At 39.3% G+C, this 17,169-nt stretch overlaps 1 protein-coding gene across 2 annotated transcripts; it reads left to right on the top strand.

Annotated features, from left to right (window-relative positions):
• Positions 1–1,801: 1,801 nt before the first annotated feature.
• prl (prolactin) lies at positions 1,802–5,211 on the top strand. 2 transcript variants are annotated; one of them, XM_026163760.1, is made up of 5 exons: positions 1,802–2,110; positions 3,115–3,227; positions 3,574–3,681; positions 4,420–4,602; positions 4,718–5,211. In XM_026163760.1, the coding sequence occupies exons 1-5, from the start codon at positions 2,068–2,070 to the stop codon at positions 4,907–4,909; spliced, it is 639 nt and encodes a 212-aa protein (XP_026019545.1). In that variant the 5' UTR covers positions 1,802–2,067; the 3' UTR covers positions 4,910–5,211. The 2 variants fall into 2 exon arrangements, with proteins under 2 accessions (XP_026019545.1, XP_026019544.1); XM_026163759.1 differs by lacking the exon at positions 1,802–2,110 and having other exon boundaries at positions 2,874–3,227.
• Positions 5,212–17,169: the final 11,958 nt, after the last annotated feature.

Raw genomic sequence — 17,169 nt, 5'->3', positions numbered from 1 at the left:
ACTGGGATAATCCAGCCATCCATTTACTTAGCCTCTTATCCGAATCAGGCTCTTTCAGGGAGCCTTGAGTCAATCTCAGCTATTGACATGGGCGACCAGTCCATCCCAGGACTAAGAAAGAGAAAAAGACAAGAATTCAAACTCACATTCACACCTATGACCAGTTTAGAAACACCAGTTAAGCTTATATGAATGCATGTGGGAGGAAGCCTGGAGTACCTGAGAAGCCAGAAAACACAGCGACAAGATGCAAAGTCCACACACAAACGTCTCCATGGCATAACAACACCAAAAGGTGGCTAATTTATATAAACTTTTCATGTGGTATAGACATGAAAACTCATAGATTAGCAAATCAGGCAGAGAAAGAGTAAAACCTTGTTGAAGGTGACCTGTGATGGTGATCTAGTGAAAATACTTTTTTGGGTTCGGGCATGGGAAAAGTTTCATCTTCATGAGTGGGCTCTAGGAAAGAGGCAGCGCCATAATCAGCTCTGCTAAAATCTCCATGGATTGCACACAAACCTGATGGAAAGAGCTGCTTGGAAAAAAATATCAATAAAATCATCATAAATTAAATCACAGCACCATTAAGAATGAGGTGATTACAGACTTTGTCGGTCGCCAAAGACGAGACCAACAAGGATCAATTGCTGATACTCTATAAAACGAGATGAAATCTCAGAAAAGCTGAATTTTACGTCATGTCGTTTGTTTTTTGTCACTTCTCACCAGTTAGCCCAGTAACCCCCCCCCCCCCCCACAAACACACACACACACCCTGGAAAAGGAATGGGGGATGTGTGTGTGTGTGTGTGTACTTCCGTGTTTGTCCAGCAGATGCCTCCACTGCCTGTATTTTGCAAAATGAGTTTGCGGGTGAGAAGAGCAAGGTCTAACTCTACTCAAAGGTTAAAAGCATACTAAATAGGCACAAGTATGACCTGGTGTACATAAGTATACTGTGTAATGCTTTATAATAACCATCAATAGTAATGCAAAGATACATGTTTAGTTGACAAGATTCAAGATGTTATTTTTTTAATCGTTACCACTTTTATTTACTCTTCACTAATCATTAATAACTGAAAGTGTGATTTTAGTTCAAATATGATGTTTCTTAGTTTTGGCAACAGGTGCCTACAGAGAAATGATAAACAACAGCATGTGCACATCTCAGCAGTATTTGATGCCTGATGATCAGGATGGTCTCACTGATCAGTAATTAAACTTTTATTATGTAACAATATTTATCATTAACAAATACATAGCATGACATTTAAGATCTTACGTGCTTACTGAGTCTCTTCAGCTAAAACTGGTACGTATTACTAAGGAATTCATAATATTATTCTCATATTTTATTTATAACAATATTTTAATATTTTTCTAAATATTTGTGATTTGTAAAATACATTTGTAAGAAGATTAACGGTCAACTTACAAATTGTTTGGTCCCACAGCTCATCCTGGTTATTAAAACTGAAGATTTTCATTTCTACTTTGACTTATGTCATGTCATCTAGATCATTTAATGAGAATTGTAAGTTTAATGGCTTAAATGGAAGAAGCTCAAGGGCTGAAAAGATCAGTTGTAATCCAGGTGTGTTAGAGTTGTGTTAGAGTTTTCGTGTCCTGTGGGAGAACCTGTTGGTTGGTTACGTCAAACCTGCATGTGTCACGGCGCTTTTACAAAACTTTATGTGAGCATTTTTATTCATCCACCCAATCAGAATCAGGAACAAACATTTTCCACCTTACCCCACCACACACACACACACACACACACACACACACACACACACACACACACACACACACACACACACACGCACGCCTTATCAACCTGTGACTGCATCCTGTTGCATCCATTCAAAGCCCCTCCACCATGTTTCTCATTATAAACTGGTTCCAGCAAGTTCTTGACAATTAGCACACAGTCACCCTGCTCCTGCATAACCAAACAACTGGAGCCAAAGAACTATAAAATGGAGGCAAGATGGACCAAGAAGAAGAAAAAGCGACGAGGAGAAGAAGCGACGGCTAACGGACAGAAAAAGAAGAGAGATGGCTCAGAGAAGAACCAGTGGAACCAACCTCTTCATGACAGGTGAGCTCAGCGTAGCCGTTTTACTTCTGAAAACTGATTTGTACAGAACAGTCCACGATGCTTAGAATGGATCATTTGCTTTAAAAGAAAATGTTAGAAGTTAAAATCTGCGTTTATGAAAATGTAAATGTTCAGACCTGAGGTTCTACAGTTTTGTACCAACAAGATACAAATTTGTAAGCGTGATTATATTTAGAAACAACACTGTTACAAGTTTGCTCACCAGCACTGACAACCAAACTGCATAACATCAATATATGCATCTGTATCGCATATATTAAACGTAAATATCATCCTATTAACATTGTTTATTGCAGTGGTCTGATCATTTCTTTGCCCTATATAAACCAAATTTAGATTAGCTTTCAATAAAATTATATGACACGTACCATTCATTCACTAATATACTTTTTTCACTAAGTGTTCTTGCTTGTTATTCAACGTATTGTAGTAATTATTTAAAAAATATATTTTTTTTGGTTTTTTTTAAGGGGATTTTAAAAAGTTATGTTTAAAAATGATTGCACCAGAGTTGGCTATTAATTTGTTTTTATTTATTTATTTATTATACTAGAAGTTAGAAAGCCATAATAATGTATTCTTAATGTATTTTTCAGTGCATAACATTTTGAATTAAATTAACCTAATAATTATAATGGCAGCACTGATGATGGCACTTTTGCATTGACTAAAGCCAGATTGAAAATCAGTTATCAGACCCAGCGTAATATTTATATTTATGATTAACAAGAAATTTTGTTTCTATAAATAAAGTATACCTTTTATAGATTAGATGCAGGTCAGAAATTTTAACTCAAACATAAAAGAAAAATAAGGAAAAACAAATGACAGCTGTACCTGTTGAATGATGCTCACATTCCACCCAGCCCCCCCGATAAGCAGACGTAAGAGAAAAAGAGGGAAAAAGCCAAAAGGACACCAAACTGTGGCCCTGCAGCTGCTTTCTCTAACTCTGCCTCCGCTCATCTTTTCATGCTTCACAGTGTTGTGTGTGGTGGCAATGTGCAGAGCCGTCCCCATCAACGAACTGCTCGAGCGAGCCTCTCAGCACTCTGACAAACTGCACTCGCTCAGCACGACGCTCACCCAGGAGCTGGTCTGTACCTGTTTGTGTGTGTGTGTTTGCACTGTAAATGAAATGTCACAGTCTCCCCAAACATAAAAAACACAAACTTCCTGTTTAAACCCGATGCTTCCTTATTAGCTCGACAGTGGGTCTGCTTGAAGCTGCCTCATCTTCAGGAACTATGCACTGAATTACAGCAAACAATTTTAACTGATCTATTCGAGCAGGACAATATTCATTTAATGTCCTGAAAAGTGGGAATTGAAAGCCTTTCTGTTGAATTAAAGCATTCTGCATCCTTACGTTCCATCACAGAGAAAAATCTGTTCGTTTTCTTTTTTTAAAGAGACTAACGCTCAACTTCTGTCCCTCCCAGGACTCTCACTTCCCTCCTATAGGCAGGGTGATCATGCCGCGTCCCGCAATGTGCCACACCTCCTCTCTACAGACGCCCATTGACAAGGACCAAGCACTTCAAGTATCGGTAAGTGCTTTTACTCCAGTATTGACATTATTGTTTGCTTCCATGTGCTTTAACCACATATTATTCAGTTTTGTATTTAACACCTTCCCCACTGTCTCTTATACATCAAATTGAATGTCAACCTTGCAAGCTCATGCGAAATACATTATATTCCAGAGACCCCTTTAAGCAGTAAGTCATTTAAAGAGTACTTTGAGAATGACTGTGTGGATTTGACTGTCTACAAAAGCTAATGAGAAAAAAAGGGGCATTTTCAACACAATTCAATGATATCTGTTTTATTTAGATGGAGCAAAGTCACAACAAGTTGCCTTTAGGTGCTTTATATTGTAGGGTAAAGACTAGAGAGAAAAAACCACAACAATCAGATGACCCCCTTGGTGACGGTGGGAAGGAAAAACTTCCTTTTTACAGAACTTCCTTTCGCAGAACCAGCCTCGGATTCAGCTGTGATCGATTTAGGGTAATCGGCGGTAAACAGGCCAAAAGAGACACTGTGGAAGAGAGCCTGAGTTTTATAATCGCTAATGATCAAATGCAGAGTGGTGTGTAAACACACAGACACTGAAAAGAGGAAACACTGAGTGCATCATGGGAAGTCCCCTGCCCCCCTTTTAACTTTAGTTAGACAAAAGTAAGAAATCTGTATCTGACTGACACAAATCTGCATACTGCTTCTGTTTTCCCACAAACATCTTCACCTTCTTGTGGTATTGTTTCTATTTATTTCTTGTCCAGGAGTCAGATTTGATGTCCCTGGCTCGCTCCCTCCTCCAAGCCTGGTCGGACCCTCTCGTACTCCTGTCCTCCTCCGCTAGTGCCCTGCCTCACCCAGCACAAAGCACCATATTCAACAAGATCCAGGAGATGCAGCAGTACTCCAAAAGTCTCAAGGATGGCCTGGATGTACTATCTAGCAAGGTGTGTAAGAGATGGCTGCAGGAGCTTTGGGGGGAAAATAAAAAGTTATTTTCATTTACAGTGCAAATACAAAATGTATCATTAAAATGATTTTTCCCGGCCTGTTTGTGTCCAGATGGGTTCATCTGCTCAGGCCATCACTTCACTGCCCTACCGAGGAGGCACCAGCCTCGGCCAGGACAAGATTACCAAGTTGATCAACTTCAACTTTCTGCTGTCCTGTCTCCGTCGGGACTCTCACAAGATTGACAGCTTCCTGAAAGTCCTACGCTGCCGGGCAGCAAAGATGCAACCAGAGATGTGCTGAAGAGTGGGTGTCCAGCCTGACTCTGTGGGGAGATTGTTCTGAAAGCTTGTACTGCCTATAGAATTATACATGGTACTATATTCCTACCTGCTGATTAGTTTTGCAACACGAGGATAAGGAGGAGTTATAAGTTACAAAAACACATAAAAATTGACCTTCTTGCTCCATTTCTCAGTGTGTATGTATAAATTAAAGCTGCTTTCAGCTGTTGCCTTATTCTCAAGGGGTTACCACAGTGGATCGCTCCCCTTGTTTAATTGTGTTTTATGCTGGATGGCCTTCCTGATGCAACCCCAAAGAAGTTTGTGTCTCCTCCTGGGATTATGCCAGGAGATCTTTTGCTTGTTTATGCACACGTGTAAACCTTTACACTATGGAGGATTGTTAAATAGTAGCCTTAAAGGTTAACAGATTTAAAGTATAGGAAGGGGAGCTGCAGACTGTTGTCCGACCTTAGTAATGTGTCATTGTCTTTCTTGATGGAGCACCTTTCCATTTTGATTTCCAGCTGGCCTGGCATTATGAAGTGACCAGACAGTGGTCACGAATGGAAGCAAATCGGTGTGTCAACCTGTGACTCCTCCTCATCCTTTTGTTGTGTTAAAGCAGTATCCCCACAAAGTCATACTACTAAAGGAGAAAATGAGTGGAGAATGTTTTCTTCCTAACTAATGCTTAATTAACTGCAGCATTTGCACTTTAGATTAAATGACATCTTTTAAAAAGCATTGTTGCCTTAGTGCCTTTTAACTGAACTGTTTCTTTTAAATCTGTATTTCATTAAAGTTTTTCTTGCACAGTAGAATGTTGTCACTTATTCTTTGTTTTAATGGAAATCAGTAGCGTGCATGTAAAAGCCTGAGCTCATTGATCTCACTATATAATCAGTGGAGTTCCACCGGGGTTCTGTTCTGTTTTCCTTAGGTAGTATTATCAAAAGGCACAGCATTTTCATTCTATGCAGATGATACCCAGCTTTATCTATCCATGAAGCCAGATGACACACACCAGTTAGTTAAACTAGTGGAAGTATACCATCAACACTGACACAAATACAAGAAAACAGCCTTTGAATAGCTGTCCACTGTAGTTAGCACTATTCAATTTAATTCAATTTTATTTATATAGCGCCAAATCACAACAAAAGTCGCCTCAAGGCGCTTCATAAGAGAAAAACCCAACAATCATATGACCCCGTATGAGCAAGCACTTTGGCGACAGCGGGAAGGAAAACTCCCTTTTAACAGGAAGAAACCTCCGGCAGAACCAGGCTCAGGGAGGGGCGGGGCCATCTGCTGCGACCGGTTGGGGTGAGAGAAGGAAGACAGGATAAAGACATGCTGTGGAAGAGAGACAGCGATGAATAACAGATATGATTCAATGCAGAGAGGTCTGTGAACACATAGTGAGTGAGAAAGGTGACTGGAAAGGAAAAACTCAATGCATCATGGGAATCCCCGGCAGCCTACATCTATTGCAGCATAACTAAGGGAGGATTCAGGGTCACCTGGTCCAGCCCTAACTATATGCTTTAGCGAAAAGGAAAGTTTGAAGCCTAATCTTGAAAGTAGAGATAGTGTCTGTCTCCCGAATCCAAACTGGAAGCTGGTTCCACAGAAGAGGGGCCTGAAAACTGAAGGCTCTGCCTCCCATTCTACTTTTAAATACTCTAGGAACAACAAGTAGGCCTGCAGAGCGAGAGCGAAGTGCTCTAATAGGGTGATATGGTACTACAAGGTCATTAAGATAAGATGGGGCCTGATTATTTAAGACCTTGTATGTGAGGAGCAGGATTTTGAATTCAATTCTGGATTTAACAGGAAGCCAATGAAGGGAAGCCAAAACAGGAGAAATCTGCTCTCTCTTTCTAGTCCCTGTCAGGACTCTTGCTGCAGCATTTTGGATTAACTGAAGGCTTTTCAGGGAGTTTTTTGGACATCCTGATAATAATGAATTACAGTCGTCCAGCCTGGAAGTAATAAATGCATGAACTAGTTTTTCAGCGTCACTCTGAGACAGGATATTTCTAATTTTAGAGATGTTGCGCAAATGGAAGAACGCAGTCTTACATATTTGTTTAATATGTGCGTTGAAGGACATGTCCTGGTCAAAAATGACTCCAAGGTTCCTCACAGCATTACTGGAGGCCAAGGTAATGCCATCCAGAGTAAGAATCTGCTTAGATACCATATTTCTAAGATTTTCAGGGCCGAGTACAATAACCTCAGTTTTATCTGAATTAAGAAGCAGAAAGTTAGCGGCCATCCAGGTCTTTATGTCTTTAAGACATTCCTGCAGTTTAACTAATTGGTGTGTGTTATCTGGCTTCATGGACAGATAGAGCTGGGTGTCATCTGCATAGCAGTGTAAATGTATGCTATGTCTTCTAATGATGCTGCCTAAGGGAAGCATGTATAATGTAAACAGAATTGGTCCTAGCACTGAACCCTGTGGAACTCCATAATTAACCTCAGTGTGTGAAGAGGACTCTCCATTTACATGCACAAATTGGAGTCTATTAGATAGATATGATACAAACCACTGCAGCGCAGTACCTGTAATACCTACAGCATGTTCTAATCGCTCTAATAGGATATTGTGGTCGACAGTATCGAACGCTGCACTGAGGTCTAGCAGGACAAGCACAGAGATGAGTCCACTGTCAGAGGCCATAAGAAGATCATTTGTAACCTTCACTAAAGCTGTTTCTGTGCTGTGCTGAGCTCTGAAACCTGACTGAGACTCTTCAAATAAACCATTCCTCTGCAGATGATCTGTTAGCTGTTTGACAACTACTCTTTCAAGGATTTTTGATATGAAAGGAAGGTTGTAGATTGGCCTATAATTAGCTAAGACTGCTGGGTCTAGAGATGCTTTTTGAGTAAAGGTTTAACTACAGCCAGCTTGAAGGCCTGTGGTACATAGCCGATCATTAGAGATAGGTTGATCATATTTAAGATCGAAGAATTAATTAATGGCAGGACTTCTTTGAGCAGTTTTGTAGGAATGGGGTCTAAAAGACACGTTGATGGCTTGGAGGAAGTAATTATTGAAGTTAACTCAGAAAGATCAATTGGAGAAAAAGAGTCTAACTTAACATCAATGGTACTAAGAGTAGCTGTAGATAATATTACATCTGTGGGGTGATTACTGGTAATTTTTTCTCTAATGATAAAAATTTTATTTGTGAAGAAGTTCATGAAGTCATTACTAGTTAACGTTAAAGGGATTGTTGGCTCAAAAGAGCTCTGACTTTTTGTCAGCCTGGCTACAGTGCTGAAGAGAAACCTGGGGTTGTTCTGATTTTCTTCAATCAGTGATGAATAGTAAGATGTTCTGGCTTTGCGGAGGGCTTTCTTATAAAGCAGCAAACTATGGGTGAAGGGGTTAAACACATGTGTAGGACTGCTTTCTTGCATTTGCACAATATCTCTAAATAATATCTCTATGTCTCAGAGTGATGCTGAAAAACTAGTTCATATATTTATTACTTCTACTGGCCTACTGTAATTGATTATTATAAAGATGTCCTAAAAGTACTGATGGGGAAAGAGCATGCATATTTCACCCATATTCGCTTTGCTTCATTGCCCCCCTGCTGAGTCCTAAATTGAATTTAAAATCCTTCTAGTCACATACAATGTCTTGAATAATCAGGCCTTATCTTATCTTAAAGACCTTAGAGTAGTGTATCACCCCAATAGAGTAATTTGCTTTTCCCTATGATATTGAATAGAAAGCACAGCCTTCAGTTTTCAGGGCTCTCTTCCGTGGAAACATCTCCCAATTTGGATATGGGAGACAACTTTTGTGATTAGGCTTAAGACTTTAAACTCAAAGCTTTTTGATATAGCATATAGTTAGGGCTGGAGGAGGTGACCCTGAATCCTTCCTTAGTTACCCTGCAATAGGTCTAGGCTGCTTGGGGCTTGATGCACTGTGTTTCTACTCCATTTTGCATTTAATCATTAATTAATATGCTGGCCTTACTTTTTAATTATTAATCACAGGCTCTCTTCCACAGTGTGTATTTTGTCCTATGTTCCTTCCTTTACTCCGACTGGTAGCAGCAGATGGCTGCTTCTCCCTGAGCCTGGTTCTGCTGGAGTTTTTCCCTTCCCACTGTCGCCATGTGCTTGATTGGTGTTGCTTGATTGTTGGGTCTTTCCCTGTATTATTGTAGGGTCTCTTCCTTACAATAAAACCTTGATGTGACTGTTGTGATTTGGCGATGTACAAATGAAACTGAATTGAATAGGACTACAGAAGCATTGTCAGTGACACAAATGCATTGGTGGTGGACTGGGACTGTATACGGCTCATTCCATCCAAAGTCATCAAATTTTAAAAAAAAGAAAGAACCCTTCCCACCATCACAAATCGTCCTTAAAATGTTCCAGTTGAAAGATATACTTTCTAATAAGATTCGTGCAAAACTTCTTGTTAACAATATATTAGTTATAGATGCATCAAATTTGTCCTCATATTAACTCACGTTCAGAGTAGAGCGAGAATCTCACACTTTTTAAAGAGAAAGAGAGAAATTCTTCCACAAATAGTGACATAGTTACTGCAGAGTAACAATGTCACTATTTCTGGACAACTGCAGAGGGCGCTCAACAACCTTGTTTTTATTTTGGAGCATAAGTAGAATACAGCCGTTGAGCCCCACACTGCAAAGAGAGGTGCACCTGATGAATCACTCTTATCAGTGCACGCACTCGTGCTGATTGCAACTACTTGCAATTGGTCATCAAACATTGAGTGCAATTTCTGAGCAGCCATCGATGTTTCCTAATCACAAAAAGCTGCAGTTCTATGTTCACTCTAATGTGACTGAGCCATTGGCAAACTGGCAGCAATATTTTTAAACTTGAAAAAAAAATTGGTTCACCTCTTTGCTTTTAGGCTTTTGGATAAAAATGCACAGACCTGCTTTATTTTAAACTCCATGTACAGCTGCCAACTGAGAGAACAATGTTTTGTGTGTTTTTGTGTGGAGATGATTATTATATGTAGCATAATGATATAAGTGGTTATAACTCATTATTCATATATAGGGATTGAAAAAGGCCTGTTCTTGGAAAAAACAGGAGATCCCTCCTTTCAGAGCATTTGAAATTCTATATAATTGGTTTAAAAGCAAAGACAGTCAAACTGATGGTTCCAGGTCTCATTGTTTAACTAAGATCTTATTTTATTTTAACAGAGAAACAAATTGTGACCCTGAAGTAACATTTCTGTAAAGGTTTGATGAGAAAAACTGACATCCCCTATAGTAACCCTTAAAAAAATTATCTAAAAATAAAATTTTTAGAAAGTAGCATCAATTGGTGATTATAAATTTCCCATAGCTTTGAATATGACTGCGAATGGTCTGCCTGCAGTTTAAACTGCCAAAAGTCATGTCCACCTCATTTCATCCATTACTTACTGCTACGTGCATTAACTATTCATTTTTGGGAATTAAAGTAGCGGCAAGTTATTTGGGAGCTGAAGAGGAATAAAGAATCTCATCAGGATTTAGAATATCTGCCCTCTATGTGTCACCTCAGTATTATCCCCACTTGTCTTTTTAAAGAAGTCTTTGACACTATTGGACACGGAAAAAACTAATCTTGATGCAACAGTTCTTTCAAATTTTAGGCCAATCTCATTAAACTTCCTTTCCTGTCCAAAGTCCAGGAGAAAAATTGAAATAAATGAAATATTTCAGTTCAGGTTTACATTGCGCTGAAACTGTGTTTTTAAAAGTTTTTAATGATCTTTTAATAATTGCTGCCTCAGGTAACTGCCATTTTAGTGTTTTTCAACCTTTAGTTTTTCATTTGAGGAACAAATAAATTCTGTTGTAAAAGAACCGCCTTTGAATATTCTAGAAAGTTGATTTTCTTAATCTAAAAGCAACACAGCAGCACTTTTTTAAGACCGGTGAGTAATGGCTGTACATTTCAGGAGAGAACTCTCTAGTATATATGAAGGACAGACAAGAAGCACTGTCTGCTAGAGTTTAACAAATGTCCTCCTCACAAACCTAGGCTTGGATAGATAAGGGAAGCATATCTGCACATAACATGCACCCACGCATCCTTCTTCCTCAGCTGCTGTGTTTATGCTTTCATGTATCTGTCCTGATTCCAGAGTTGGCGTTCAGTTTGAGCTCCAGTCTGCAGTCTGCTCTATTTTTAGCTCTGAGGCAGGAGGTGCTAAGTGAGGCAGCCGTCCCAGAAGTTCACAGTGAAAAGAAGCACATCTCTCTGAGGCACAGCATGATGGGAAAAGGAAACATGGAAAAATGGTGATCCTATACTTTGTCCATTGACTTGCACACCTGGGAGCTTCAGAAGAACCTGTTTAACTGTAACAATTAGCACTATGACTGAGTTAATATGTATCTTTTTAGCCTACATGAGTAAATAAAAAACTGACATTCGTCTGAAAATTGGGTTGCTGGGGTAGAAATATCATGAGTAGATAGGCATAGCACTCCATATCACAACATAACCACTTTTACAGGATGCGCTCATTGAGAAAAAGTCCCACTGTGTTCGGTAATGTTTGGAGAAGTTTGAATTTTGATCTCGTCTTCTTGAAGTATCAAAGGAAAACCCAAGCAACTCAAAGGGATCATGGATTAATAAAAAAGTTTAGCGATTCTGATTCCATTATTTATATCATTTATTGATTTCATTCCTAATTGATCCTTGTGATTTCTCACTGGGCTCTCATTGGCTCAGCTTTGAGAGTCACCACTATCGCTAAGCAGCAAAAACATTACATTTATGCATTTATGTGATCAGTGTTGGTCATTACTCAAAAAAGTCATGTACTACACATATTACACAGAACTGCTTTCTTAAAAGTGATGCAGTAATTACTCCCAGGAGAAAGTAATTCATTACATTACTTGTTATATTACTTTCACGTTTCTCTGTAAAATGACCTGAACTGCATTGTCTCATAATTATCATTTAACATTGTAAACATATAGGGTGTAGTCCCACACACCAACGCAGTTCTTTATCCTTATGAGGACACACATATCATCTTTTTCTTAGGTGGTGATAGCCGCAGTGATTCTACTTTACCTGAACAGATAGAAACAGAGGCTGCCTCATAGGACAGCCAGATTACATATATGTGACGTTATAAAATATGATGCATTATTTTAGATTAAACAAAATATAAAGGTGAACCCAACCTTAAACATTTGCAGCAGTTATATTAATTAATAATAATATATAATATTATATTATAATGCATTAAGACCTCACAGTCAAAGGGTCAGGAAACAGAGACACACAGTTTTAGAAACTCTGCCTATCTTGCTGGAGACAATAGCTTTATTTAAGATAAGATAAGATAAACCTTTATTAGTTCCACATGTGAGAAATGTTTTGGTCATGGCAGAGAGTACAAAGAAACCTAATAGAATAGAATAAGATAAAATAGAATAACATACTATACAAAATAGATTAAAATACTTTGTTATGTTAGAAAATTGCTCTTGGTAATATTGCACAGGGTGAAACAGGGTGAAAGTTACCATTGTGCATTGGATGTGTGTGTGTGTGTGTGTGTCTGCGTGTGTGTGGTCATCTGCAGAGACCATGTTGTGGAGTCTGACAGCAGTAGGAAGGAAAGACCTGTGAAATCTCTCCGTCCCACACCGTGGGTGCTGCAGCCACTGAAGGAGCTGCTCAGTGCTGTTAGAGTCTCCTGCGTGGGGTGGGAGATGTTGTCCAACAGGTATTGACAGCTTAGCCACCATTCTCCTGTCACTCACCACCTCCACTGGGTCCAGAGGGCATCCTAGAACAGAGCTGGCCCTTCTGATCTGCCTGTTCAGTCTCTTCCTATCCCCGGCAGAGAGGCTGCCACCCCAGCAGACCACACCGTAAAAGATGGCTGAGGCCACCACAGAGTCATAGAAGGTCTTCAGGAGTGGGCCCTTCACTCCGAAAGACCTGAGTCTCCGCAGCAGGTACAGCCTGCTATGCCCTTTCCTTTAGAGGGTGCCTGAATTGTGAGTCCAGTCCAGTTTATTGTTCAGATGAACAATGAAGTACCTGTAGCTGTTCACAGCCTCGATGTCGATACCTTGGATGTTAAGCGGTTGCAGTTGAAGATGTTTGTGCCTGTGGAAGTCTACCACCAGCTCCTTGGATTTTCTGTTTTTCTAGTTATATAGAATAAAGAAATAAATTCATCATTGCTTCACAAAATATTAGCATTGTATTAGATGATGTATGAGGTGAGGAAACGTAAAAGTGTAATCTGTCCATATGAGAAATAGGTTCTCAGTATGCTAACATGTCAGCATATGAGTGAGTCATTCATATATACATGTATGCAGTTTAAGAACTTACATACATAAAGAATAAACCATACAATGAAACAATCAACAATGAAACAATCTTTTTTAAAATGCTTATTTTCAAACAGTTTATTTTCATAGAATGAAATTATTAAATTATAAACTAAGTATAACAGCTGCTGGTTGTTAAACAGCGCCTCCACTGGTGGGTTTGGAGCTGAGGAGGACCTCAGGAAGAAGCTGCTGCTTTTGCTTCTATGTAGCCAGCGTGGTTGATTTCATCGTATTTTATTGTGCTGAATGTTCACATTGGTTGGGATGACTTTAGGTTTGATTAGGAGTCACATTCAAGTTGAATTTTAGTCCATTTGATTTACATAGCACCACTAACAATTGTCTTATATTATAAAGTAAAAACCCTACAGTAATAGATCAAACAATCCTCTCAGACCAAACACTTGGGGACAGTGAGGAGGAAAAACTCCCTTTTAACAGGAAGAAACCTGACACCTGATGGGAGAGCACAGAAAAATGTTACTGAGATGCAGTCGGGATATTTTAACTCACTCAGAGGGAAAGACAAGAGTGGAGCAGAAGTGCTCAGTGCATGATGGCAGGTTAACCAGCAGTTGTAGCCTGTAAGGATGGGTCACGGACAGCTGATTGATCTGTAACTATAAATAAATATTTATTAAAGAAGAAAGTTTTGTGTCTAATCTTAGAAGAAGAGAGTGTCTGTGTTCTGAATTCAAACTGGGACCTGGTTCCACAGAGGGGCAGACTACATCCCATTCAACTTTTAGAAACTCAAAGAACCACCAGAGTGAACAACTTTCTCTGCAGCAACACAGCTCATGACTTTTTAACAGTGGCTCCCTGTCCTGGTACTCCTATAACATAACCATACACTGTCACATGGGATGAGCCGTGTGGAGAAAATAAATGAGGATCCAAGTGCAGGCACTCGCTGAGATGTGAAGGTGGTTTATTGTAAAATAAAGCACAAGGTGAAAAATGGCAAAACGGAACTAAAGATAATCTGAACTGGGAAAAACTAAACAGCAAACATGAACACGAACATGAGGGAGGGTGAGCAGAGGCACAGGAAGGTGGACGGCAGGGAAAACACACGGAGAATACACAGTAGGGTCACAGTTGACTCACACACAGACCAGCAACTAGTACACGAGTAGACATGACTTACATACACACAAAAGAACACAGGGAGATTACAAACAGGTGGGGAACACAGCTGGGAGTAATTGACAAGACGAGACAGGGGAAGCAAAGCTGAATACACTGACATCAGACATGAACCTTCAAAGTAAAACAGGAAACAAGAGACAATTCTCAAGACACAGACTTGACACTGAACTAAAAGGGACACCTGGAAAACTCAGACCCGATACTGACACAGAACCAAAACCTACGAACAAACAAAGACATCAAGAAATCAAAGATTAACAATACAAAACAGAAAACACTGGGTCACCGACCCAGGACCGTGACATTGCAATCTACACTACAGCTCAAAAGTCTGAAGTGAATTAGAAACGTCTTATTTTCTCACAACAGTGAAATTCTCTTTAATGTTTTACTAAATTATTGGAAATGTAAAGAAATATAAACAATCACTGGTAACATTTATCATAAGTAACGAATGAGATTTAGTGAAATATCTACATAAGTGCACTGTTATGTGGTAAAGTTTCACAGGATTATTTGCAGATAGTTATGAATCCAGGATAAACACTGTGGGCTCCAGGAGACGGGGCAGAGGTACTGCAGGCTGTCTGAAGGCACACTCACACACTGTCACAGAAGAGTGCAGGGATCCAAACAAGCTGACTCCAAACTTTTACATGTGTACGTGTGTCTGTAACTGATCAGGATTTTTAGTTGTGTCTATCATCAAAAACTGAGTTGAAGTGTTTTAACTCTGATGGCAAACTCTCCCTAACACGTCCACTTCATGCATGCTTCCTGACCTGTCACGCTCATCAGTGGCTCATGGATGTCTGTACTTGACCACAGAGGCAGAGCATCGTTCAATCCTGCCAGCTGCCTATCTAGGGAGCATTTCAAGGATGACAGACTCCGCTTTCTCTGCAGCAAGACAGCTCATAACGTTTTAACAGTGTCTCCCTGTCCTCATACTTCTATATCATCTTCTATAATAGATCTACAAATCTACACTACAGCTCAGAAGTGTGGAGAGAATTTAAAATGTGTTGTTTTCTGAAAACGTGTAAATCCTGTTTGATGTTTAGTGTGGGATTATAATATTATCTTATGCCATGTTATACCCCTGATTAATGATTGTGAAATTATTATGTAGTTTTAGTTTGCATTATTCTCCTGAATTAGAAGAAGGTGATAACTCTTGCATTAGTTAAACTGATTTGCATTACATTAGACTGCTGATTTATTGTGAATGGATGATATTGTTTTATGATGCACTATACTGCTGAGTTAAGAAGAGAATATTGTGTGCAGAGAGTCAGGGCCTTGGTGCTCTGATAGCAGAGGAGACAGAGCACATTCCACAGGAGGTTCACCCCACCACCTTGTTGGGAGCAGAAAAACAAGGAGCCGAGGTCATAACTTAGGCGCTGTGTGAGAGAAAGAATGTGAATGTTTAGGCTTTTACGACTAGGTGTGGGCCACTAGAGGCTATAAGAGTTTGAGTAACCCTCCACCAGTTTGAGATTTGCTGTGACCCTCTGCATGCATGTCTCCCCATCCGGATGGTTTATGCTCATAAAGTGTTGAATTGTATGGAATTAAAGATTGTTGATTGAGCATTGATACACCGAGTATTGTCCTTCCTTCAGCCCAAAGATCGAAAGAATTGGGAGGATTTAACATTAGTAACAGCAAATTAGTCAGAAATGTAAAAATATGAATGTTTAACAGTAACTTTGATCATGAATCATGGATGGGGTTTAATGAAACATCTACACGAGGCCCGTTTTCAACAATAACACCTCATTTGTTCCATTATGTAACCAACTGTCTGTTTATCATGTTAAAGCCCAACTAATCAGTCAACAAACTTTTATCGAAGGACATCAACACTGACCAAAATTATTTTGTCAACTAAGATAGTAATACATTTTGTCACATTAGAGTCTTGAACGCCCCATTTTCTCTTCCTTATTGTGATTACATCAAGTTTGCACTTTTCTATAAAAACACTGGCACTCACATATCTTCAATACCCTCGGGGTTTTTTTCTCAGTTTCACAAATGGAATAGTTTTTATTTCTTAAAATAAAATAAAAAAAAATGTTTCCCCTTTTGTAGTTTAATTGAAATTAACCGCAAAATCATCGAAGACTTAAACTGGTGTGTTTAAATTCAGCAGTTAGGGCAAGTTCGACTTTATATTAAGACTTCAGTATGAAACCATCTTTGAAACAGCTTTCAGTTCAAGCAGACGTGTCAGGTGAGTATTTGAACCAATGAATGTGGATCAGTTCTACAGTCATCGGTCTATCCCAGACCATCCCAGCTTGCAGGGCAGATTATTGACTACGCCTTGAGTGGGGGTGGGGTTAACATTTTGCACAGTCTGTTGTCTTTTGTTTGTTGTTGGCACAGTTTGTATTGTATTACAACATTATATATGTGCATTTGTAGGAATTCTTCATGAGCCAAAAGAACATACTCCTTAATCTTAATTTTGTTCCTTCCTAAATTATCAAAAGTCCTTTAAGGAACAAGTGAGTGTAACCATTTACTCTTTTAAGTCCATTTTTTGACTGAAATGTGAGCCAATGAAGAAAAATTAAAATGGGAGAAACATGAACCGTCTTTCTAGGCCCCGTTCTGCTTCTTGTTGTCGTCTTTTCAGCTGAAGGTTTTTCAAGAAGGTTTTACAACAACCTGATTAATAGCTGAGAATAGAAAACACAACTTGAACACACAGTTTTCCAAATTG

This window comes from Astatotilapia calliptera, chromosome 4, assembly GCF_900246225.1.
Source record: "Astatotilapia calliptera chromosome 4, fAstCal1.2, whole genome shotgun sequence".
Lineage (NCBI taxonomy): Eukaryota > Metazoa > Chordata > Actinopteri > Cichliformes > Cichlidae > Astatotilapia > Astatotilapia calliptera.
This window is presented reverse-complemented; position numbering and strand designations above follow the sequence as displayed.

Bases quoted from the DNA above. Each gene is read 5' to 3' on its own strand.
- prl (XM_026163759.1), top strand. From the start codon at position 2,976: ATGATGCTCACATTCCACCCAGCCCCCCCGATAAGCAGACGTAAGAGA. The intron at 3,228-3,573 runs GTCTGTACCTGT...TGTCCCTCCCAG, and splicing joins CGACGCTCACCCAGGAGCTG to GACTCTCACTTCCCTCCTAT. The intron at 3,682-4,419 runs GTAAGTGCTTTT...TTTCTTGTCCAG, and splicing joins ACCAAGCACTTCAAGTATCG to GAGTCAGATTTGATGTCCCT.